The sequence below is a fragment of the Aulonocara stuartgranti genome, assembly GCF_965226115.1.
Source record: "Aulonocara stuartgranti genome assembly, chromosome: 1".
Taxonomy (NCBI): Eukaryota; Metazoa; Chordata; class Actinopteri; order Cichliformes; family Cichlidae; genus Aulonocara; species Aulonocara stuartgranti.
Genome location: NC_138939.1, coordinates 35,810,068 through 35,836,768, shown reverse-complemented (window position 1 = coordinate 35,836,768; position 26,701 = coordinate 35,810,068). Strand labels below are relative to the sequence as shown.

Below are 26,701 nucleotides of genomic sequence, written 5' to 3'. Positions count from 1 at the left end.
ATAGTTTCAGCTGTCAATTGTTTTCTGTTCAGAGTGGAGGGTTGCCTTCCTGTCTGTCCCCCACTCATGGTCCTGGATGAGGTCACTCATCGGTGTGTGTACATTGAAGACTGTGAGTATCTGTGTAACACTTTATGATGAACAGTATTTATAAAGGCTAAACATACTAGTTAGTTGGTAGTTTTTTTTAAATATTAGTAAGCACTGATACTGATACTTGATAATTTTTGCTAATAAAGCTAATAACAGGTTTTTAAGGTATATATGTATATTGTTCGGATGTCATTGAAAGGTTTCAACTGTTAGTCATAAAATTTTGTTCTGTCATTTTTAAATCTTACCTTAGTGTCTGTATTATAAAAATTTATATACTTTCCTCAATTTGTTAATAGGTGTTGTTTAATAGGCAACCTATAGAAAAGCTATAGGTAAAATCAACACAATAATATAGTAATATAACAAAAATGAAAAATGCGAATTACATTGATATTTGCGTTAGGTAATATAGCTTATTAAATTCTCTGTGTTAATCAAGTTAATAGTTAATATTGCTATGGTTTTAGTAATACACCTAGATGCACAATTTTGCACATTTAGGAAAACGAATTTACAGTTGTTTCAAATTTAACCTAATCATTGATATCCCTGCTAAAACGCTAAAAGTATGAACAAACTCATCTGCACTGTTTCAGTCCACTTAATGACCTGTATCTCTTTTCTGAGCTTGTTATTTCTCTAACAAACCTTTTATTGGCTGAACAGGTATCAAGGTTCCAGTCGCTGTGCAGCCCGTTACACCGTCTGCTGCACAGCCAGCTGCCACTTCTACAACCACTGCAAGTACTACTGCCTCCACCAGTACCTTTAATACCACCACCTCCACTACTGCTGCCTCTGCTGCTCCTCCACACACTGCTCCCACAACCAAAATCACCTCCACTGTTCCAGAGGCGAGTCTGCACACCAGCTCCTCAGAAACACCACCTGCCATTATCTCTCCTTCTGCAAGTCCTGAACCTTCCAGTACAATAGAACCCCCAATGCCTCCGGCAGTGCCCACTCCTGTGAGACCAGAGGTGGTGGAACCATTGTCAACTGTCAAAGTGACAGTGGCTCCGCCCACTACTATTATGGGTACAACAAAATGGATGAGTGGACCGTTGAGCTCTGCTGTCAGTCCCTTTGGTCCCAGCACCTCTAGGACAAGTAGCACCTCTTTCACCACGACACCCCTGTTCTGGCTCACTTCTACCACCAAGTCCACCGATTCCCTCCAGCCACTATTCACCATCACTCCTGTGACTACTGAGTCAGCAACCACCACTGCAGCTCCGACCAAAACCTCTCTAGAGGGGACAACCACAAGTAGCACTCCTATAGTTGTGCAGACCACAGAGGCCACAACACATTCCACAGGGATCGCTCTGATCATCACAGCTTCCAGCCCCAGTCCTGCTCTGGTCCCGGAAACTTCTGTAATTACAGAAAAAACTATAGTTCCCAGTACAACTATCTCTGCACACACTGACACCAGAACAAAATCTTCAACAGTGGAAGGAACTACAGTTACAACATCCATCACATCTGGCTCACCAAGCACAGCCTTCACAACAGCTGTAGCTCTTCCAGCTTCTCCTTCTGTGGAAACAGTAACTACAGCTTTGCCAGAAATCATTTCAACGAAGATGACGGAATTAGTCACACCAGCTGCACCTTTTACTACTACTAGAACAACACCACACATCATAACACCATCTGTAACCACAGAGAGGATGTTGCACACCACCTCTACAGACCTGACAACGCCCACAACAACGGCTCCCAAATTAACGACAACAACCCTCACTCATTTTGCACCAAGCACACACGTACCATCTCCCTCTACCTCAGCTACTACAGACTGGAGAACAATCACAAAGAAAGTGTCTATAACAGACTCCCCTGCATCTGGCACAGCACAGGCTGAAACCACAACTGCTCCTTTGTCCAAATCTACAGTCTATACTGAGAAAACTTCCTGGTCTGCAGCTGTCCCGGTTACAGACAGAATGACCATCACAATTGCCACTGCAACCTCAAGACCTCCAGAAATACCAAAAATATCCACTGTGTCTACAGTTCCTATAATCACAACAAACCTGATAGAAACTACTCCTGTGTCAAAATCCCCCATAACTGATAGCTCCACCGGTCCACCTACTACTATTAGTATTTCAGAACCTTGGCGCCCCTCTCATTGGCAGAGCTCCCCCACCCCAGTCTACAGAGCCACAGTGGAGACGACACCAGAGGTCAAATCTGAAACTGTTGTCCATGTGGTCGCGTCCACTGCAACTACCACAATTCCTCACGTTCCACTAACAACTGAGCCAACTGTAACATCTGCAACATCAGCATCGATACCTACCACTGCCCAAACCAGGACACCTCCTGAAATATCAACTGCAAAATTCATAGCCACCACAACCAAAAAACTGTCTACACCCCTGCCTATGCATTCTTCCCCTGAGACAAAGCTTATCACAGCAACTGCAAGTGCACCACCTACTGTTGCTACCACAACACAAAGACCTGTCATTGTTCAACTGATTACAGAGACAATGCATCCACTAACAGACAGAGTCCAGGTGTCAACAACATCTGCAACCACATCCCATCCATCTTCATCACCACTTGGCACTACTACTTCCACAGCACCTCCTAGGACAACAACTATCCTGGACAAAGTCACCACCCGGCTGGTGTCCACTTCAAGGGTTACATCCACTCTGACAACTACCATTATCACACAGACGACCACCCTCAGGACAACACCCAGACTTCCTGTGACAACAAGAATTACTCCCAGAACCACGTCGACTGAGCGTGCAACCATCAGGCCATTCACCGCTAGGGTAACAGTAGCAACAAGGCCAGCAGCAGTAACCACCAGATCAACCACTGTCAGCCCACCAACTGTCACACCAAGCTCTGACACAACAACTACATCAGAAGTGACAACTACAACCATCACAACATCAGCAGAGCCAGTTACCACAGCAAAAACAACCAAACCTCCTGACACAACCACAGCAGAACCTCACTCGACCACCATAACTACTCCACTGCCTCTTCCTACTTTAACTACACTCACAACATCTACAGCTATACCAACTTCAGTCCACAGAGAGCCAACCACATCTGAGGAAACTTCAACAACTACAGAGACTGATGTGTCACCATCTGCATCCCAACCGGTGACACCAGTGCCTGATGTGGTGAGCTCCACCCAAAAACTCAGTATTCCCACATCTGCTACAACCTCCCGTCCATCAGCCATTAAAGTCCAAACAACTGTGCTGGATAAAGTTGATCGGACGAGTCCAAGTGAAGCAACATCTCCAGCGCTGGCTTTTCCTCACACACCAGCGGAAACAACCAGTCACACAACAGAGGGAGCAACATCTATGAGTTTATTACCTACAAGGATGTGCACGGTGGGCTCACTTATTATTCAGCTTCATTTCAGTTTATTATTGGATTACTTCAGGCAGGCTACAAAGTCAAACTCAGGCAGTAATAGCACATCAGCTGATCTCAGTGCTTGCATCTGCTTCTTCTTTTACACAGATAGCATGCTTTAAGTTTCTTTTGCCCACCTGTAGTTGCTGCACATCTGCAAGCCACTTTGCAACCCACCTTCATCCTAGCTTCTCTTTCTATGCAGTGTCTGAATTGTTGTATTTTTTGTATTCTCTGTTCTGCACTGGATTTATTTTTGCTACTCTTTCCTGAACTTCATGGTTTTGTGTGGAAGGGAATTGCCAGGACAAAGCAAAGCTGACAAATATAATATATTTATAATATATTTGTAAACATATTATATATTATATAAATATAATATATAATATTTCCTGCAGAGGGAAATTTCAGCCTTTTTTGACTAGTGGTCCTGACTGAATATCTAGGACTGTAGAATTGTTCCTTTTTTGTGTTTTTCCTGGTTTAGCACAGCATGCTTATTTCAGACACAGAACATCTAAAGATTAAGCTTAGATATCTGATTAAATATTTAAGGTGCACTTAAATCTGGTCTGTTATGCAATTATGATCTACTAATTATGATCTTGCAACTAAATATATTTTTAAATAATAGAACGTGAATCTTGAGTGTTGCTCACTGGTTACTGCAATGCCAAAAAACATGGTTTTACTTTCCTAATTACAAACAACAAATAACCTTTATTTTGATTTTTATTGGTTTTTTTTGTTTGTTTGTTATTTTGCACCAGCCTCCATATGCAGAGATCGTTGATGATTGCACCAAGTACATCTGTGTCAACAACCAGCTCGTCCTGTTCAACAAATCCCAGAGCTGCCCTTACACTGCCGACCCTCCAAACTGTGGCCTGCTTGGCTTTGCTATCCTCGTAAATGGAGACAAGTGCTGCCCTAAGTGGGACTGTCCATGTGAGGAAAACACATAAATGAAGGAAACACATTATTTATTTATTTTTTTTACAAGAAAATCTGCTCCACACTTTTAAATTTTGCTCTGACTGAATGATGATAATTCTTAAATGTCTCCCATAAATATTTGGCTTTGGCAGATTGTTATCTTTAACTGTGCTCTTTGGTATCCCTACTGTGCCAGGTCGATGCACAATGTTCCCTGATCTGAACGTGATCACATTTGATGGGAACAGCGTTGCCATCTACAAGGCTGCCTCTTTTATAGTGACCCAGCTGCCCAATGAAACTGTCAGTGTTCTGGTTCAGGAGTGTCCCGCTGACTCACAGTCACCAGTGAGTAAATGTCACACATGCCAGTTGCTCTGACAGTGATCTGGACAAAAGTTTCTGTTCTGTCATCTGAGTTTCTTTTGCTTTTTAAAGCTCTTCTGGAATTTTACCAACTTGTGTCTGGTGGCACTCAACATCACCCATAAATCCAACCACATCATTATCAACAGGCTGCAGAGGAGGGTAGGAGATACTCTGCTTCTGATTAAAGCTAAAACACTGATAAAAATCTACGTGATGACATTTAGTTCTTGATGCTTTCTTTCAGCTGTATGTCAATTCACGGTATGCTAAACCTCGATTCAAAAAGTACGGCTTTGAGATTTACGACACAGGCAACATGTACCTGATCCGCAGCCCGGCCGGTCTTAAGTTACAGTGGTACCACAGTACAGGGATGATGGTCATCGACACTGACAGCTCCAGCAACAAACTGCCCACCATGGGCCTCTGTGGTAAAAAAAACATTTCTTTCTTTTTAACATTACACAGTAAAGATATCATTCTGGTAGGTTTAAAACCTGTGGCATAGTGACCCTGTTTTTCTCGGCACACCATCAAAACATTATTTCACTTTTGTGGACACAAATGTCATGATATGTCACGACTGAGGTGATGTTCATGATGCAAATGCATGTCTTAGGCTTCTGTGATGGAGATCCATCAAACGACCTGATTTTGGCAAATGGGACCACAGTGGGTGAAAGTGAGGATCCAGCTGTGTTCATCGACAGCTGGCAGGTTCCTAATACCACAAGTTACATCAGCCACAGCCGCCGCCGTGAGCTCAACTGCTCTACCAGTGACTGCTCCAGCTGCTTCTTCATGCTGCAGAACCAGGCCTTTACCCCCTGCCATGCCTTTGTATGTAAATCCATACATTCATTCATTTCCAGATGTGTTTAGTTACAGGGAAGCTTTCTGTTATTTCTGAGTAGAAGATGTCAAAAGAGCAAAAATATCATTTTAAATGACTGCAGATTGTTGCAAATATAATTACAAAATAGGGGTATTCAAATATACTTATGTAACAATATTACTAGTTTCAAGTAATTGCTCTTTCTTTGTTTTTAGGTCCCACCCACCACGTTTTGTGAGGTTTGGGTACGAGACTCGGAGTATGTGAACAACCAGTGTGTGGCTCTGGCTGCTTATGTGGCTTCCTGTCACAAATTCAATATCTGCATTGAGTGGAGGAGTCCAAATTACTGCCGTAAGATTGTTGTCAGATTAAACCTTGTTGTGTAGCAAGCAAACACTTTAGTTTAATGTCCAGCTGTCACAACTTCTGTTATATTCGCTTCCATCTGAGCAACTCTGCTTTGATTTTGGTCTCCAGTTAATCCCATTGATCTGTTTTTAGAGAAAGTGCTAAATAATGGATTGATGGCACTGACATGTCTGCGTCTCCTCCTGCAGCCTTTGTGTGTCCCAATACTCTGAGGTATCAGGCCTGTCTACCAGCCTGCACGTCTCAGTCCTGCCCCAACCACGACTTTGATTCTGACCCAGATCAGTGTTCTGGCCTGACTGAGGGCTGTGTGTGCCCTGAGGGAACACTCCTTCACCGGCCATACTCTGCACTCTGCATCCCACCTGACAAATGCGGTAAGAGCCCAGTTTACCAACAGAGCACAAAGCAAGAAGGGAAGGTCTGTGTATTGGATTATTGTGATGGGATCAGAAGAAAATGCTGAGAACTATGCAACTGTTTAGTCTAAGGAAACTTGTTTTTGCCTATGAAAAAGGAGAAAAGATTTCAAGTTATTTTCTCAAAATTTTGAGTTAGTAAGCTGAAATTGTGGGTTAGCTCTGCTAATCAAGTGTGTGAATAGCATCATTACCTTTTTACCTGGTAGCAGATTCCACAGTGAGCTACCAATGTATAGTAAACATGAATAAATTGCCATTGTTTTGAAAGTTTGCTCATTTCTGACCTGCCTGTTTAGCATTGGGAGCTGACAAGGAAATGAACCTTCATGGAGCATCCTGATTGGCAGAGCTAACTTTAAATTTTGAGTTATTTTCTCAAAATTTCAGCTCATTAACTCTATGCACTTTGAAATGCATAACTTGAAATTTTGTCTTCTGTCTTGTCGTCTATTCTCAGACCCATTTCATTATCTTTAGAAACTAATGCACATCCAACTTATAACAAAAGCACAATTCTATAAATACTCTATGAATATAGCCCTACATTGAAATCTGTGTGAAAGGTCATTCGTATACAATTATTTCTTAGTTTGGGAAAGTTTCCCATTTGAATCAGCATCAGTCAGCTGAACCACATTCTGTTTGAGCTTTAAAAGATTCATTGTAGTCATGTGTATCTAAAATAGAGTGTATGTTTGTCTGCAGCCTGCACTGACAGCGGTGGTGTTCCTCGTGCACATGGTGAGGTTTGGAAAGCCTCGAAGGATGCCTGCTGCATGTACCGCTGCGACAATGACACCATCGTTCCCGTGGAATACAACTGCTCCAGCATGGTGGCGCCTGCGTGCCGTCGAGCAGGGGAGGTGATCATCAGTCTGGCTGATGACACCAGCTGTTGCCCACAAAAAGTCTGTGGTGAGTTTAAGTGCTTTTGTCTGAAACATGCAAGATAGCCTCCAAATCAATAACTGTTACTCTTTAGACCTGAGACTGTTTTGATTTATGACATAATAAACAGAAAAAAGAATGAGCTATCTAATGAGACAATGGGATTTCTAACTTTGCAGTATGTAACCAGAGTCTGTGTGACCAGCTCCCTCCTGAGTGCAAATATGGGGAGAAGCTGGTGTCATACTACAGACAGGACTCCTGCTGTCCAGACTATGTTTGTGGTGAGTTTCCAGTTGACCACTTATTATGTACACTGTGATCACTGACAGATGATGACACATTTTTAAAACTATCACATTGTAGTTTAAGTGCTGTGTAAGTACTGCACACAAGGAATTATTTTATATAATATATTTACTGTAATGCCTTAAGAAATGTCATAGTTTACAGAGACAACATTGCACATTCAAAACTGCAGAGCAGTTTTCAAAGACGAATAAAAAAACCAAACAAAAACCCACTGCTTTCTTACAGAGCCTTAGATTAGACAATTTCATGCTTGTATCATACCTAGGTTAGGTTACCTCTTGTATAAAGCATATCTACATTGCTGAAGAAAATTAAAGGAACACTTTAAAAACATGTCAGATCTCAATGGAAAAAAATATGTGGGATATCTATATGCATATGGACTGGGTAGTGTGATCAGCCTGCAGAGACCTGAATTCAAAAACACCTGAAAATTAAAATGATGATGTGATCTGTAGGGTCTAGGTATCACCCCATCTCATGCTACCTGCAGTGACACAGACCCAAGCCAAATGCAAAACTAGTGAAAAAACTATCAGAAAAGATGAGGAGGGAAAAAGGTCAGTGTCCTTCACCTGTAAAACCATTCCTGTTTCGGGGCTGTGTCATTGTTGCTCCTCTAGAGCACATGTTCTTAATTTTATTATCACCAATCTTGCAACCTGTAGGCACACAGAGGTGGACATTTGTCTTATTTCTTGTAATCTTGACAAGTTAAACTATCAAAAGTATAAAAAAAAGAGAAAGCAAATCCTCTTTGTTGTGTTGCAGAATGTGATCCAGTGCTCTGTGAGTCAGACATTCCCACCTGCAGAGACGACCAGATTCTGATTGCAACCAGAGCTGAAGGCAGCTGCTGTCTCGCCCACATCTGCAGTCAGTTCAAAAAAACTGATCACATTAACTTCTCTGTTCTGTGGCACAACATTTAGCTATTAGAGAATAATTTAAAGTTATCAGTGCGGTTACAAATGTATGTTTTCATACAGTGTGTGCTCCCTGTGTGGAGACGCCTCCCCTCTGCCAGGATGGTGAGATTCTGACTGTCGACAGCAACACCACAGATCGCGGCTGCCCCACCTACCAGTGTGGTCAGAGCACACGCGCTTTCACTCACACACTCACACACCTGTAGCTTTAGCTAATAGTTGGAGTAAAAAAGTGAAAAGGTCTAAGGTCGGCTGATTTAACGTGTCACTTGTGTTTTTTGTAAATATCTGTGACATATAACTGTGACAAAGATGTGGGTTCTCAGCTTTTATTCTTGGTTCTTAATCTTAAGCTTTTTGATAGTTGGATCATTTTAAAATTGTAACACGACTTCAATTCTTTGTTACTTAGAAGGGAATTATTATACTTTCCTCATTTTCTCTCATACGTCTACTGTTACAAAGGCGGCTGTACACATTAGACTTGCTTAGAGATTCAAATACTAAGGTCAGTGTGTGCATAAGTAATCCCTGAGAGCCAAAAGCTTAGGCTGCAGACTCTCGGTTTTGGACAGTTGTGTTTCTACCCTTGGTTCTGTATGATGTCAGTGAGAGTGAATATCTCTGTTTTGTAAGCCCATGTTCTGTTCAAACATTCTGTTTAGGAGGGGCCACTCAGAAAAAAACTAGTGTGTAGCGAGCAGTGTTGGTCAATTTACTTGAAAAAAGTAATTAGTTACTAATTACTCATTACTTCTCCAAGAAAGTAATCCCATTACTTTACAGATTACTTAGTTTCAAAAGCAATTAGTTACTTTTTAAAAATACGAATACGTAATAAAGCAATAGACCTTTCAGCCCAATTCTATTTTTTCAGCATATTCCATCGGTGGAGGTCTGCCCGGTGCCTCAACAGTCATGTCAGTGGGGGATCTGGGGGTTTCTCTGTAAATTTCACATTCCCGTGGCAGTGTGCTAGGTGCTTGCTTAGATTTAAAGTTTAATTTTTTGCCGTAGAAAGAAGTTTTCTCCAAACGCAGAGTGTAGAGCGGACGATAATGTTTTTGTTACTTTTTACGGAATCAAATTCAATGTCAGTGCTTCCAAGCTTTAATGGTCATACCCTCTCCTGCACTCCATATATTATCCATTGTTGATCTACACACGTCTGTTGCTGCCACAGGCGTCGTACACTCGTACGTCATTGTCATGAGACACTCTCACAAACGAAATCACAGTGTAGTAACGCAGTAACACAGCGTGTTTACAGGAAAGTAACAGCAATCCAACTACTTTTGTTTTTGCAATAGTAAACCGTTACTTTACTCGTTACTTGAAAAAAGTAATCGGATTACAGTAACACGTTGCTTTAAAATGTTACTGCCCATCTCTGGTAGTGAGGCCATGTGTAGTAGACCCTTTGTTGTTCTGAACTATGACTCATGTAAAGTCACTGCAGTGGAGTCCAAGAATAAAAATGCGCTGATCCACTTCATGTTAAAATGATCCCACTATTGGACAGCTAGAACGCATAAATGACTTGCATGTTTTTCTTTGTGTGTGCACAGTGTGTGAACCCTACAGGTGTCCTCAGCTCACGTGTCCTGTTGGGATGTCAGTGGTTTCTGTGTCCAATCCTGGTCACTGCTGTCCCAACCAAACATGCGGTATGAGGGGAAAACCCTTCCATGATAGGAACAATAAAATTAGTCCAAAGCCTTTCTTTCAGATCAGTACTAGGCCTGTCATATCTTTTTAGAACCACAATTTAAAATGACATTACATTTGTTTTATGACAAAGCAGAGTATCTGGTGTTGTGTGGTGTCATCTCAGCTAAACAACTTAATAATGGTCGTTTTTTTATTTTCTGTCTTCAGAGTGTTCCTGTGAAAAGATTGCCTCCCCAAAATGTGGCCTGGTAAGTCCTGAACCTGTTGAATACACTGTATCTCCAGATTATTGCTCATAAAACCTGACTTTATGGGTCATATATCCAGGTGTCTGTCTGCTGGCTCTGTGTGTTTTAATATTTTTGGGTTCCTTGTGTAATGTACTCTTTGTATATTCTGTATGCATTAATACAAATCTGTAACCCTGGTTCTCTGTCTGTGTTCTGCAGGGGGAGGCTGCCCAGCTGGACCGGGCCTTTCTAGCCGATCCACAGAACCAGTGTGCCTGCAAAAGATACAAGTGTGGTACGTTCTGACGAGGAATTCATTTTAAGTTTAATCTTACCAAACCTGCTCTGAACTGAGCCAGAGTGCACGTTAGGGCATGTTGTTTTTATTCTGTTTGTCTAATGTTTGGTTAGTGTTTAAAACAGATGTTTTTACCACTTGTAAGTGCAGCCTGCAACTTTGGACCCTCTGACCTCTGTGTGTTTAGTGCGTGAGGCTGTGTGTGTGTTTGGAGAGCGAGGAGTGTTGAGGCCCGGTCAGACTCTGGTTGAGCGTGGAGACGACGGTTTGTGTTACAGCCGGCAGTGCAGCCGCAGCCTTGACCCAGCAAGCGGCTTCCATGTGCTCCACACTTTCAGCGTCAACTGCTCTAACCAATGCCAACCAGTAAGACCGCGACACACCAGCACAGACCTTTTATTGAAGATCTTGATCTCACTGACTTTATGTTAAGGTTCCATCCTCATTGTTAGTCTTGTTTCTCTTTATTTTCTCATTAAAAATGTGTTAAATATGAGAAGAGCTACCAGAAAGTTTATTTTTGTGATTAATATTTTATTGAATTTTTAGAACACTACAGTCCACTGTAGATACAAATCACATCACATAAAAATAGCATCAGCATAACAGCCGACCAGTACTACAGTAATACAAAACCAAAATGAGGGGGGACAAACAAAACAAGAGATAAACAAACAAACAAAAAAACCCAAAACAAAACAAAAAACCACCCAAAAAAACAACAACAACACAGCCAGCCTTTGACTACGTGGGTCTTGCTGCATGCCACACTCTGTCATCTCTGAGAGTGCTTCGTCAGAATCCCAATGTCTGTCCCACTCTAAGTTCTAGTCTGATCCTTTTATTCTGATGATAGCGCTGTGCAGGGTGGCTGCTGTGTTTCTTCGGATTACTCCTCACCCCCCACCCACCCCTGTGGCTTGTCATGTCTTCACAATGTTGTGCTGTGGACATTTATGTGCTTTTTTGTGCAAAGGAGTTTTTTTGTTTCCTGTTCTCATGCTGTCCTACCATGGAAGCACAGCATGAGTAGGGGTCTCTTTTTTCCTCTTGTACTTTCCCCACTGTAGTGTACATTTCAATGTTTTTTCCTGATTCTACCAATCTCCGACCTGTATCCCCATGTAATGTTTGTGCTATATGTGTAAGGTCGGGGGGGGGGGGTCCCATTTCACTGCAGGGCAACCTGCATGTGACGAATAAAGCTTTGATTGATTGATTGATTGATTGATTGATTGAACAGATATGGATCCCACTTCAGGTGGAAGCTCTCCAGTGTATTCAGATGCCTGTATGAGAGTTGTTCTAGTGCAGCGAGTCTCCCTAGTTGAATATGCCATACAGAGACAAGTGGGGTGGAAGGGGCCTTCCACTGGGAGATAATAAGTTTACACCCCAGCATCAATGCAGTCTGTACCCACTCAGGAGCCTTAGGCAGAGCGTGTTTAAGGAGTGATTGGTCCCCCAAAACGAATAGTCTTGGCGAAAAAGGAATATCCCATCATACAGTTGATTTGATAGGACAGCTCCAAATCATATGGGTCAATATGTGCCCACCCCAGTCTGACATCTCCAGCATTCAGGAGACTGTATGAGGTTCACCCTGTACAATCTGTGTAGTGACCAGTAAATTCGGTGTAATAATTTGAATTGGATTAGTCTAGTTCTAAGTTCCCTGGACATCTTTTTACTATTCTGCAAAATTACAGTCCATTCCTGGTCTGTAAAAACCACACCAAGGTCAGCTTCCCGAGCTAACCGTAGGGCGGTTAGCCCTTTACTCATGCCCTTAATTAGCACTGAGTAATATTTAGAGACTTCACGAAGATGTTTTTTTGATGTAGCTGAGATAGTCAATAGTTGGAGGTGGTGTGGAGACCAAAGGTTTTGAGCAATAAATGCCAGAGCTGCAAATACCTCCAAAACTGACTCTGTGGCAACTGAAGCTGTGCTTTAAGGTCATTGAAGAACTTGAGAATTCTCCCCTGATTACAGGTCTCCAAGAACAAGTATCCTTCTCTTGACCCACAGAAATGGAGACTTATTAATGCAGAGTTTGGGATTGAGCCATATGGAGGCCTCAGTATGAAGGTGGGAGTTAAAATTTAACGGCAAGGCCACCTTCTTCCAGACCGTCTGCAGGAACGAAAGAATGGGGTTGGTTTGTATATCTGATGAGAGCTTGGTGGTTAAAATGTGCATCAGAGGGAGTGGTGAGCACAGGGTACTCTCAAGACTAAACCATGGGGGGGCTTGTTCTGGAGAGATAGCCCAGTGAACCATGTGTCTCAGACTGAATGCATAATGGTAAAACAGTAAATTTGGGACCCCCAGGCCACCCGACTCCATTGGTTGCTGTAGCTTTTTAAGCTTTATTCTAGGGCTTCTGTTATTCCATATGAATTGGTTGCATAACTTGTCAAATTGATGAAAATATTTTGATGGGATTTTTAGCGGGAGTGTTCTCTACCAGAAAGTTTTAATCGAACATACAATTATTGCCGAACGGGTCTTCACCAAAATTCAGCTCAGAGTCAAGATCGCATTTGGATTTTAATTCTCATTAGTCTGTGTACTATAGCGAGCCTATGACAAGGAAACATATTACTTTCTTTCTGTACTTCACACATTAAAATAACCTGTGAATAGTGATGGACTGTGATCTGGATAAGTATTTGATGGCCCACTCTAAAGTTGTGATTTTTTGGCAGTTTGTGACTTAAAAGCACATTGGTTAACACTGTTGCCCCCAGACAAGTAGGGGGAAGGTTCCTGCTTGGGTGGGGGTCTTCCTCTCTTGGTATCTTCACTCATAGGTATGTTTGGTTGTCTGCCTCACTGTATTAGCCCTATGTTGGACTGGCAACCTACACATTTCAGCTGTGTCATCTCACTTGACCAAAGTTTAACTAATAAACTGCTGCACACAAACAGAACTTGTTGCTGAAGCAGGAGAAAAAAATGATTTAAAGAAAAAAACTGTTAGCTTCATTTATGTTATGTCTGCTTTCTTGCTGGTGTGTAACGTACTAAACACAGAGCAACATTAAACTTAGCAGACTCTGCGTTGTCACAGATACCACAGCATCCCTAGTTACAGCCCTGACCTCACATAAACTTCTCCCCTGAGAGCAGAGCACGAATCTAGAAGCTTTTAATTTTGTTTGAACTGTCACAGTTAATCTTTGGATAAGTGGTTATGATCATTGACTCATTAAAGCTCACTGTCACAGTATTTTAAATGAAAAGGAAAGTAATCATGTTTGTTTTTCAGAATCAGATCTACGTGCCTCCCAAAGACCAGTCGACGTGCTGCGGAATCTGTAAGAATATTTCCTGCATCTATGAGCATGAGAATGGAACAACAGGTCTCTATAAGGTAGGAAAAGATGTTCAGCAACATTTTGCATCCAAATAAAAAACTATTTTAACATACACACTATATTGTGGCGAACTGAGGGATCTTAACAAGAAAGGACCCACGCAGAGATTGAGTCTGTTATTCCACCCCAAGCAGGAAGGGGGAGCTCTTTATTGAACAGTTCCCCGTGCTACACTGTGCTCGCACATGAACTCACTCATGGTGTAACATGTCTTTCTATCAAAACAACATCTATCAGTGAACAGGAACGGTCATATGAATTACTTAGCCATAACAAATGCAAATACACAGTTTAATCGTCTTGAATGGGAACACAACCCGAGGCATGATGGGAGATAACTAGCTGCTCCCAACATGCCACAATATTATACAAACAGTCTTTTACATTATTCTTCAGTCTTGATGTGTACTTGTGTAACACTTTGGTCTGCTGGTGGGAACTGAGTTGAAGTTAGCAAAGCTAGCTTATTAGCTAGCTAGCATATTATGTAGTTTTTTGTTTAACCTCAGCAACACAATCATGGTAAAGTTTAACACAATATTTATTATTGTATATTTTTTCTTATCTTTGAAATTGATTACTGTTAGTTTAATTAGTCGATGGTGATTTGACAGTATAGTCAAGTTGGCCTTAGTCCTAACTTTGTCCAGCTTTGATTTAAAAATGATCTCAGGCGGACTCACACAAAGTAAGAAGGCTGATCATACGTCACCAATCTCTTTCCCATTTTGTTGTAAGTCAAATTAAGTTGCTCACTGTAGTTCAGTTGCTGATGTTGTCAATGCTTTTCAGCCGGGAAGATCCTGGGTATCAAACTGCATGAAGTTTGACTGCACAGACACTGTGGCTGGGCCCACACTCATCTCCTACTCCTTCAGCTGCCCTCCCTTCAATGAAACAGAGTGTGTAAAGGTCAGCATGCAGCGCACACCCACGCACGCACGCGTGCACACACACAACACACATTCAAAGAGACATCTCTTTCTTCAAATAGATAAAAGATACTGACTGATTATAATTTGTCAATGTATCCTTTGGAAGGGAAATCTTGCAGTTTTAATCTTTTTAATTTCTTTTTAATCTTTTTTTTTTCATCAAAAACATTTTGCTGTGTGATAATGATGTAAAAAGGTGATTCTCAAACAGACAGCCAGGCTGATCCATATTAAATTTAAGTTTAAGCAGGCTCAAAGTAGTTATAACTACTGCAAGACTGCAAGATGACTTTTTTCTATAGAATAATGGTAGCTCACTTAAAAAGTTTGATTAACAAATCCACGGCATGTTCAGTAGTTACACAAAAGTTTAGCTGAAGAATATCAAAGTTCAGAATCTGTGCTGGCCAAACTGTGGAGGAAAAATACATTTTTCTGTGTTTGTGTTAACGTTGTGACTCTCGTCTGCACTCAGATCGGTGGAACTGTTGTAAGTTACATGGATGGATGCTGCAAGACGTGTGAGTATCTAATGAGAGCATCACAACAGCAGTTGTGTAGTTAGCGTAGAGCTGTAGCCTGCAGCTGACACTGAAGAGCGCCTTCATCTGCCGCTCAACATGTTTCCGACATGTTTGCCCTTCAGTTTGCTCGTTTCAGTCTAAAATCCTCAGTCACATTGTCTGAATTGGCTCACGTCTGGATCCCAGCTGCTGTTTTCCGTTACATTTGTCTTCTGTTTATTTACATTAGAAAACTGTCAGTGTGCTTTTCAGTGAACTCTGTGTCATCAGTACAAATAATGACAGACTTGCTCTAAAATGCCAAATGATTAAAGCTCTTGTCACTGAAAAGCAACTGAAGACATACAAGTGGGTTTATGGTTTATGTGCTGCAGCTTACCATCGTGTACCAATCCCACCAGGTACTGGATTCCCTCTCTTCCCTTTCCCTGTTAGCCCCCTGACTCCCACAGTTAACACAAACTGTGAAAGAGGTACCAAACAACAAGGCTTACCAGTGCCATTGTTGATATTCAACAATGTACTCCCTCTAAGAAAAAAAACAGAACACACACAGGAAACCCCAAAGTCTGACTGACACCTACTCCCCTCTGCAGAAAAGTCCTCTCATCTGTTGTCTCACTCCAAGTCCATGTGGAAAAAAACATAATTGATGTAGCTTCCTCTTTGCTTTCTACCTCACTTGGCTTTAGAAAATATGCTGTCCAATTGTCTAGTCTAATTGGTTTACATGAAAAATGACATCACACTTGAGAGGACAGACCCCCCCCCCCCCCCCCCCCCCCCACCCCTTGATCCCATGTGTACATGTACACAACAAATAAACTTTTTCCCCATTTAGCACTGTTTGGGCAGTGCATTGTTGATTGCCAACAATGTACTGTTGGTAGTGGCCCAGTAGTCGGGCTTAGATATCTGCATGTGTCACTAGATAGTGAAGTGGGATGATGCTGGGAGTGCTGCGGGTCTTTTTTTCATTGAACTGCTGAAGATTTGCATGCTGCTGCACTATAGCTGCAGCCCTCCAAAGGGAGCTGTGTGGGAAACAGAATCTTCTGTGTGTGGCATTTCATCCTTTTAGTAGTATCATCTGTGCAAACAAAAAAGCAGTAATTCATTTTAGGGTGGCAGGATTAGGGGTACAAAATATTTGGTTTTACAATAAAATCTTAAAATAAACAATAAGATGAGTTCAATTGAGTTATCTATGTAAGTTTACAGAGAGTAGCTTCAAACAAACTAACACACATTTAGTCCAGATCAATGACACAACAGCTTAATAACACAGGCGACAGTCAAAGCGGTAGAGAAAGTGTCCTGAGATTTATTCTGAGAAAACTAAATGGCACTCATAACATCTTAATTTAATGCTATGTGTGTTGATGGCAGATTTCATGTTTTGTTCGTGTTTCTGTCTTTGTTGTATTTGTTTAAACATCAGTTTATTTTGTTTTTAGTCGAAGCTAATTTATGTTGAGAATAAATGTATGACAGATTTTATCCTTCCAGCAGTTTTGAATGTTTATGCTGAGTCTCATTGATCATTTCTCCCTGAGTGGAAAGTTTTCTCATTAATGCTTTTAGCTGCAAAGTTCTTATACACACACCCTCGGTTTTATTCCTTTCAGGTTATGTATGGCTAAACTACTTCTGCATGATCAACAGCTTCTGAGCTTCTCAGGGCTCTTGATCGCCTTCCTTCCTCTGTCCTCATCCTCCCAATTCCTGGTGTTTGTTCACATCCTTATTATCTTATGAGTATTTTTTAACTTCATTCCAATGAATTCCTTCTGGCTTGTTGTGTGAACAGGCAAAGAAGACGGAAAGTCATGTCAGAAGGTGACAGTGAGGATGACCATCAGGAAGAATGACTGCCGCAGCAACAGACCGGTAAACACTCATGTCTGACTTTCTGTGGTTGCAGCTTGTTATTAGCATCCTATTTTAACTTTGCATTTCTTGCAGTGTGTGTAGAGTTTTCGTTCATGCAAGTGCAGCAATGCCATTGGCTGGCTCAAAGTATTCTGGAAGCTGTGGTGGTCATGATTTCTCCAGGAGATTATTTGATGTGCACCATCTGAATAGTTAACACCAAATTTTTTGCAGCCATCAACAGGAGTTATTTCAATTTTCAGTATTTGGTGTTTATAGTTTTTGATATTGCTCATGTTTAAGCTTAACATGGCTGCCTCTCCCTCCCAAAGTTTATTTGTGCATTTATTTGATGGCCTTCTGTCTGCTCCTTCTACATGAAAGACATCTGCCCTTCCATTTTCAGGTGAACATCGTGTCGTGCGATGGAAAGTGTCCTTCCGCCAGCATCTACAACTATAACATCAATACGTACGCTCGCTTCTGCAAGTGCTGCAGAGAGACTGGTCTGCAGCGGCGCTCTGTGCAGCTTTACTGCAGCAGCAACTCAACCTGGGTCAGCTACACTATCCAGGAGCCCACTGACTGCTCATGCCAGTGGTCCTAAACATAGTGCATCCCCACACTCACATGCAAATACAAACACACATACACTGTGTGTTCAGAGCTACATGATTTAAACTCACAAGATACAGAAGAATAAATGTCAGCTGTGTTATTTTATGATTTTGGGCAAGATGGATACTGAGCTATGATTAGCAGGTTCAGCATGATTTATGGAGATTGTATAAGTGGCTATGTTGGTAGTAAATGATCACAGAAGTCGTTTTGCTGCCTCTGCTGGCAGGGAGGTGGTAACTGCAGGACAGACAAGCAGGTCTCCTTCCTTAGCCGGTAGCTGCAAAGCACACAAGCTGGAAGGAAGGAAGCACCTTCAATCTCAAAACATTTTTTTCTTTTTACTATTCATTAAATTATCAAGTTGAACTAAAAGAAATGTTATGAGCACTGACTCATATTACTATAATCATTCATCTTGTTTAAACTGTCCGTTAAAAATCCCTTTCTAATCTGCTTTCAGTTTAAGTAAAGGAGGACAGCCTTTTTCTGAACAAAAATAGGTTTGTTGCTGTGTTTAGTTGTGTTGTTTCCATTGCATGTGTTGTCAGACTGACAAAGATGTTTTCTTGATTTGCTTTTTTCTTTTGTTGCAGTGAATTGAGCTCTGCTGGCCAATAAATACTCCCTATTAAAAAGTCAATCAATGGCAGGTCTCTAAAAGCACTGATTTTAACTTATTGAAGTTTGTAAAGGATATAACCTTTTTCCTAGCCTGTGGTTGGTAGTAGCTTTAGTTAAAATTATGCTTTTTTGTGTAATTTCAGACCAAGGCATTTGTGGACCAAGGCATTTAGAAATTAAAAACCCATTCCATCGATTCATTATCCATTCATTTTCTGCTGTTTATCAGTGCCCAAGTCAAGTATTTCTAGGGCAAAAGTTTTAAATGTGAGGATTTCCATCATTAATTAGATACTCAGTCTATGCAATATGAGAATATGATAAAAAGAAAACCCCGTCACGACCTTAGAGCTCAAGGTATTTTCATCACTTTTGTTTTGTCCAGCAATCAAAAACCTAACAAGAAATCTAAGCAAACGATCCACTGAGAAAATAAAATGAGTAAATATTTGCCTTGTGACTCCTTTAAATAATGTTTCTCTCATTTGCCAGAAGATTTTTCCCTTACACTATCGTGATGATTTCCTAATTATTTCTAGACTCCCCCCCCCCCCCCCCCCCCCCAATGTGTCTAAAAGTTGTGCAATAGATCACTACTGAAAGTAAGAGACCACATTTCCTCACCAAGACAAATAGTTTCCTGTATTAATTATGTGAGGATGCTGATAATTGTGTGACTTATTACATGGTGAATAAAGAAGAGTAACGAGCCTGATGCAGTTGCTAACTTGACTGGTTTGCATTACAGTTTTTAATATTTTAAATATTGAATTGTATTTTCTATGGCATTCAAACTTGGCCATCACTTGTAGTAGAAGCACATCAGAAAGGCTCTTTTTTTCTATTTACAGCATTGTTTAATGCAGCAATACTGGCAGTTCTTCCCAGGCCTGCCCAGGAGTCAGTTCTTAAAACCAAAATCACTTACGTCCTTTTAACGTAAGTGGTTATTTCACAGATACACAAATGTGCTAATGTAACGAGAAGCTGGTACCTTTAAAATTATGCTGTGCAGGGTGAAACTTTCTGCTTTTGTGTCTGTACTGCCACCTCCCCACCAGTCTAGAGAGAAGAACGTGTTCAGTGAGGGGAAAGGTCTTTTCTGAGCTTGTTCTGTCTTAGCGTGCTTGTGATGACTGGAAGTAGTGGGCGTTTAAAGAAGTGGGAATGTGGATAATCGGGAAATAAGAACATGTCCTCAGCTCAGTGCAATCCGTCACCATTATCAGATTCATATTTTACCCATAATGCTGTGCCTTCTTTTTTGTAAATAATTTAAATTACTAGCTTCATAATAATTTGCAATATGAACTGTTTAGATATTTGACTTTTAGAAAGATAACAATAAACTGTATATTCAGTGATGTGAAATATATTCAATCAACATTAGTGAGGTGTATTAACCGATCTAAATCCAGCTGTATGTGGAGCACTTTATTTATTTATTGGAGTTTGATAGGGCGCAGCTGTTCCAGTGAAATGGACAAGAACAGTAGGAAATGCTTTCGGCCCATTTGAAGAACAAGCCTACTCAACTGAATCCCAGACTTTCATTTGATTTTACTCCGATTACTTAGTGAAAGCGGTGAAAATGTTAGGAGATGTGTTTTGTGGACTAAATTTTTAACGTGTTTCCCACAGACTCACCTGGATGTTCAAGTTAAAGAGGATTTGTATCATACAAATGTACATTTGCATTTTCATTAAAGGTGTCCTTTGAAAAGAGACGTTGCTCTGATTTTTTTCTAACCAGATGCCGTGCAGAAGAGCTGATTTTATTCTTGTCCTGCCCTGTAGTGGCCAAAGGCCAACAAATGTAGCCTCATCAGGTCCAGGGTGGCTCTATTAAGAGCGATAGTGACCTGTGAATGAACGCTGTGTGCGAGACAAAATATGATCAGGGATAACAGAGGATATGGTAAATGGCCTGCTTTACTAGTCCCTAAGGAACCCAAAGCGCTTTGCACATTCAGTCATCCACACACTGGTGATGGCAAGCTACATTGTAGCTACAACGACCGAGACTGTCCGGGGCTCAAACCGGCAACCTTGTTAGAAGACGAACTGCCAACACTTGAGCCACGATCGCCCCAGGATAAAGAGACATCACCAAATGAATTGGTCCACAGTCATAACTGACCTGATTTTAGTGAGCCACACTTCTCGCGTAAGGATCTGAGAAGGGCACATAGTGATCATCTGACGAGACCTGCAGTGACGCAGCTGCTGACGACTGCCAACGTCCAGCTGGCTGGATGGCAGCTGAAAATAGTCACTGACATCACCAAACATGTAACTGATAAGCAGTGCCGAGCTGGTATCTGCAGCACTAAATAGTGCTGACTGAGTATGCTTTCTGGAAAGTATCTGAACTTAACTTGGTTTCAGGGGTAGTGTTCAGCTTGCTATTGCCAGATTTCTGGATGAAGTCCCATTCTGTTTAATTTCTCAGCAACACACCAGCCAACAGTTCATCTGTAGAGATGACAAAGAAAAGTACTTGTCTGGCCTTCAGCTTATAACAAATAAATTATAGCAAATACTGATTTAGTGATGATGTAGAGCATACTACATTATGTTGTGCACAGTAGGGGCATAAATACATAGAAGATCTGAGGGGCTGCTATCACTTTTCAACAATATCTTTATTTTTTTTACTGTGCAGTTGTGTTTCCTTTAAACTTTAAATCCTCTAGGGTTAACAGTATTAAGTGAGTCGTATCCCCCAAAAAAGAGAATCACTGTTTGTTTGCAAAGAGTTTCCTGTGGATGCAGCGCTTAGCTTATATGTGCATTACTTTAACTTAAACGTCTGTTAGCACAAGAAAGCTTGAAGTAAATGAACTAAAACAAAAAGTTTATTAACAGCTTACTCTAAATTGTTAAATTGCCAAATTCATAATTTATTGTTATTTACTGCCTTTAAATGTTGAGTTTTCCCAGCTACAAAAAGCTTGAACTCTTTTTAAAAATAGTAATTAGAGCATACAGAAAATAGTAAACACTAACACAGTAGATTACGTGTCATCCACATGGCCACAGAAATACCTATGAGTGCTCATCATATTGTTCCCAGCTCTGCACCAAGGTCCTCAGCAGAGCCCCAGTCAGTGAAAAATGCGATCAGGCGTACAGTGACTGTCAGCTTGACAAGCTCAAAGCAGCTGCAGAAACACACATAGCATTAGTGTGTGTCTGCGGCTGTGTATACTTATTTTACTTAAAGTACGGTGATCTCGTGATTTGCCTCTTGTTTCATGTGCACTAATAGAAAGTCCCTGTAATGTAAAACATTTTTGGGTGGAGACTTGGTTTTAGGTTACAGTGAGTCCCCATTGATAGAAATGTGATCTCTCTCTCCAAGTGTGCGTATGTGGGTGTGTATTCATAACTTTGTATGGACCAAAAATTGGAAGTTTACTATACTTGTGGGGACCAACAGACTAAAATCCTGGTCCCCACAACTTTGAAGGCATTTTTGAGACTCACAATGTGGTTTTAGTGTCAGGGTTATAATTAGGTTGTGGTTAGGGTAAGGGTAAAGGTTAGGCATTCATTTTTGATGGTTAGGGTTAAGGGAAACATTATCAATTAGATGTCCATATGAATACCCAACATGTGTGTGTGTGTGTGTGTGTACACAAAATCATGGTGTCCATCACTAACAGCAGCAAAAACAGGTTAGTGAGAATAACATCAGGCATGGTGTAGTACATGTACAGTTTGCATTTGAGTATTATATCATATTAACTGCAGTTTCTGATCCATTTCGCTTGCTTTGATTATCGCTGAGATTTTTCTATATTCTACTGATTAATTTGGGATATTCAGCTGATCAGACAGAAGGGTATATATAATCTTTTAAAAATTTACTAACTAAAATGTAAGCTGTATTCACTTCAGATGAAATACTTATGTTTAACAAGTGCTGATACTTCCAAAAACATGTAAAAACCCCATGTAAGACTTGGAATCGGAACACATTGAAAAACCTTTTTTTTTTGTTTTTTTTTTTGCCTGTCCCGTTTGGCTCTTTTGCCATCAGAATTATTGTCTAAAGGCGAAGAAAGATGCCCAACGGATTTACTTTACCAAATGGACCATCCCAGCCTTGTAATGGTCCATTTGATTCACCTTTTATTGTTTATTTTATTTTCACTTGCTGAATACGGGACAGACTTGACTGGGGGAAAGAAGGGGAGAAAGAAAGAGGGAAAGAAAAACAGCTGAGAAGAGGGACGGGGGAGAAGGGCAAAAAACAAAAACCAACAGAATAAGCAGAGAAAAAAAATACATATATCGATCACCTGGATCACCTGTTGAGAAAGAAAAAAGAAAACAAGCAGAAGAAAACGAGAGTAATAGAATAAACAACATCACAATGATATATGGGAATATGACAGTAAATACTAAATATTAAACATTATTGTGCAGCACATAAGATCAATAGAACACAGTGTGCTTTGAGGTAGGAGCCAAAAAGGGTGTAATCCCAGAAAGAGCTGAGGAGAGTACCAGATGAGGGGTCACTCAGCAGCCGCGGAGCAGAAGCCAGCCACATTGAAAAACTTTTTAAAATTCCTGAATTTTCTTTTAAATTGTTTTAGGCTACTCCCTCATTATGTTCTTATGTTTTCACTAACGCTCTGCTGGACCTTCCTCATGTCTCTCTGTTGTGCTGTTTTCCAGTGCACAAGCTGAATCCTGAACACGAGCACGTACTGTGCATTATAGTAATCTGATGCGCTTTATCGTATACAGTGACTAAAGCGATCTCACTGAGAATTCCTTGGAATATCACATTCCAAGGAATTCTGTATCCATGCTCCAAAGATTGTGACACATGAAGCTTCAGTTCTTGGCAACATTATTTATTCACCAAATAATATCAGGAGGGGCATATAACATGAAACAAACTTATAGCTGGCTGATTGTGTATAATGAAAGGGTGTTGATTTTCTTTTATTTATTTATTTTCTTTTAAACTGTAAATAAAAGAACAGATTTCGACTTTGACATGTTGGTTAGCCCATTCATTCCTTACTGGTTGAGGCCAAAAGCTCATAAAATACATCAGTGCTATCAACATTTAGTGCTTCTTTTAATCCCGCGCCTTTGCACGGAGAGCAGCTTTGCTCTGGTTTACATCCAGCCCAGGGGTTGCTTACCTCAAACATCCCCACGACAGAGCTGCTGATCACGAGGCCAGATATCAGCGATGTCTGGGCCCAGAGGGGGAGTGGGGGGCTGGACATTTGTCCCCTCTTCAGGAAGTGGCTGGATGGCTTTGTCACAACGGGAAAACAGATAGAGAGAGCAGGTTGAACCGCTTTGACCTTTAACCTCTGAGATAAACAAAGACAGAAGAAGAAGAGCTGATGTGTTCTCGTGACTAAAGCACATGACGAGTGGAAGAGTTACAGTTTGTGTGAATGATTTCTTCTTTTAAGTAAGATATCACTATTTTACCAATCTGTTGGTGCCTTATGTTTTATATCAGCTTATAAGTGACAATAACACTACACTGTTGACACCTGCGCACATAACATTATATCCACCACAGGGCCTGTTACTATGATATTGTCACAAATGTTTAATTGCTAATCATTTAAACTTTAAACTTTATCATTTCCATAGCATTAAATATTGCTGTGTAGTTAAAGCTACTGGCCTTCCATAGATCTACACAAAGCGTCCTTTAGTGTTAGTAATGCACGTGTTGCAGCAACAGTGCCTCATCACTCACTATGCAGTGTTAGTGCCTTAACCCAAACCACAGTCCTTTCCTAACCAGCTAGTGATAGTGAAAGTAAAACTAAGCAGTAATTAGGAAATTACTAAATAATTATCTAAAGGTTAATTATCTAAATAATATTAATGGGTTTATTTACAATCCAACTATGAACCTGTTAGTAAGCACAATTCATTATTGTTTCATTGCTCCTGAACAGTGACATAGTTCGGTAAAACAACAATTAACTAAAGTTTAACTATAACTTTACTATTTATTACCAAAGATGAAATACCTGCACAGACAATCTGAGTTGTCTTGGTATTAAAAGTCAGCCTCAACTAGCTAAAATCTTCCTAACAACCGGTTAAACATGCACATTTCTCTCATTTCCTCTTAATAGTGGTGAATCATAACTCAGTGTGTTTCACAATACCACGCAGACTTTCTGGAAAAATTATGTGCTTAAAAAAACTTGTTTAAAAACTTTTTTGTGCATTAAATGTTTAAAAACATCATTCTTTTTCCTCACAGATTAAGTGAGCAGTGAGAAGTTGAACGTGAGTAAGTGGAGCTGGAGATCAGATGAGATGCAGCAGCTGCTGCTGCACGTTAACTTGCAGCCAGTGTCACTCACTGTCCCTGCAATGGTCAATTACTGTATGCACCCCACTCAGAATACTTATAGCAATTATGACACAACATCTACAGCATTTACGGTGCCTGTGGGAGGGCCTATGTTTACACGAAGAATAACGCACTGATATGGTATTTATGAGCAAGTAGAACATTTCTGAGAACTGATTTTACAAGACTGTGACACACCAGACTCTATTTTATATAGTGATGTGCTCACAAGGGCACACAGACAAGTCCGTCCCCTGAGTATAACTGTTTTGCAATAGTGCAAAAGAAATATGCTCATGACATTATTGGTTATGATTTTAAACTGACTTTGTATCCTGCTAAACGTATTTCTAGGATTCTCCTAACACCACCATGAGGCTGTCTTAAGGATGCCTTCAGGTGAAGACATCCTTTCTGGAAAAAATTGAATTGAGCTGAATTTACAGGGTTTTTTTTATTGGTTTGGCGCAGTTTTCACAAGCAATTGGTACATTTTCAAAACTCTTAGTACTTATATCACAACAGATCATCAAAAGTGCACCTTTTTCAAACATTTCAGCATATTTTCAATTGTGTTAGTACAATACACATAATGACAAAATATCATTTTCACTACACATAATAAGTGTTTCATCTAAATAAATGTTTCGTTCACAGTTACTGCCTTTCATAATGTTATCACTATAAAATTTTTGATTTGCATCTCTTATTATTCAGTTTAATACATTTTTCTGTCATTTAATTCAACCGATCTTAATGTTTAATCAATGAATCATTCATTATGTCCATGGATTTTCAACTTGACTGATTGTTGTCTGGTCATTTGTAAGTTCCTTTTGAGAGGAACAATGTCCAGGTGAAACAACTGCGTTCAGAATATATTCAGGTACAACACTAAACTGGCATGCAATTACTGTAACAGAGGTTGATGGAGCTGGACGCTGCTGTGAATCATCACAAGTATATTTTTGTTGATGAGGCCGGTTTCAATCTGGCAAAAACTAGACACAGAGGACGTAACCTTATTGGGTTACCATCCACGTCCCTGGACAACGTGGGGGGAACATCTCAATGTGTGCAGCTATATCTGAAGATGGTGTGGTAGGCTGTAGACCAGTTCTAGGGTCATACAACACTGAACACCTGATAGTTTTTTTTAAATGAACTGGAGCAGGCCTGTCAGGGAGAAGACATCGTCTATGTTGTTGTGTGGGACAATGTCAGCTTCCACCATGCACAGCTGGTTCAGGAATGGTTTCAAACACATCCTTGCTTCATGACCTTCCATGATCTTCCACCATATTCCCCTTTCCTCAACCCAATTGAGGAATTCTTTTCTACATGGAGGTGGAAGGTGTATGATCACCATCCCCATGAGCATGTCTCCCTTCTTCAAGCCATGTGTGAAGCTTGTGATATATATATATATATATATATATATATATATATATATATATATATATATATATATTTTTTTTTTTTTCTTTTCCAAATATGTCCTAGTCTGTTAATCGTTGATGCTCTCTTTTTGATTTATTTTTGCAACTTCCAGAAACGATAACCAGAACTCGCATTGATATCTCCTTTGACTGCTGAAGGTTCTGGGACCATAGAAATGAGCATT

The 26,701-nt window shown here is 40.5% G+C and overlaps 1 protein-coding gene across 11 annotated transcripts in view; it reads left to right on the top strand.

Annotated features, from left to right (window-relative positions):
* otog (otogelin) overlaps nt 1-20,410 on the top strand; it is a 68,625-nt gene extending 48,215 nt beyond the window's left edge. For 7 of the 11 annotated variants that reach the window (XM_082532129.1, XM_082532128.1, XM_082532127.1 and 4 more), the window contains 23 exons: nt 33-112; nt 763-3,476; nt 4,272-4,449; nt 4,634-4,785; nt 4,876-4,965; nt 5,051-5,237; nt 5,426-5,646; nt 5,857-5,995; nt 6,202-6,390; nt 7,141-7,350; nt 7,503-7,607; nt 8,407-8,511; nt 8,625-8,726; nt 10,133-10,231; nt 10,443-10,483; nt 10,685-10,760; nt 10,951-11,129; nt 14,038-14,142; nt 14,939-15,058; nt 15,557-15,602; nt 16,007-16,078; nt 17,416-17,495; nt 17,884-20,410. In XM_082532129.1, coding sequence (XP_082388255.1) covers nt 33-112; nt 763-3,476; nt 4,272-4,449; nt 4,634-4,785; nt 4,876-4,965; nt 5,051-5,237; nt 5,426-5,646; nt 5,857-5,995; nt 6,202-6,390; nt 7,141-7,350; nt 7,503-7,607; nt 8,407-8,511; nt 8,625-8,726; nt 10,133-10,231; nt 10,443-10,483; nt 10,685-10,760; nt 10,951-11,129; nt 14,038-14,142; nt 14,939-15,058; nt 15,557-15,602; nt 16,007-16,078; nt 17,416-17,495; nt 17,884-18,084 — 5,491 coding nt within the window. In that variant the 3' untranslated portion in view covers nt 18,085-20,410. Of the gene's footprint in view, nt 1-32; nt 113-762; nt 3,477-4,271; nt 4,450-4,633; nt 4,786-4,875; nt 4,966-5,050; nt 5,238-5,425; nt 5,647-5,856; nt 5,996-6,201; nt 6,391-7,140; nt 7,351-7,502; nt 7,608-8,093; nt 8,512-8,624; nt 8,727-10,132; nt 10,232-10,442; nt 10,484-10,684; nt 10,761-10,950; nt 11,130-14,037; nt 14,143-14,938; nt 15,059-15,556; nt 15,603-16,006; nt 16,079-17,415; nt 17,496-17,883 lie in introns of those variants that run through there. The other 4 variants (XM_082532130.1, XM_082532126.1, XM_082532131.1 and 1 more) reach the window with 3 other exon arrangements.
* Nucleotides 20,411-26,701: the final 6,291 nt, after the last annotated feature.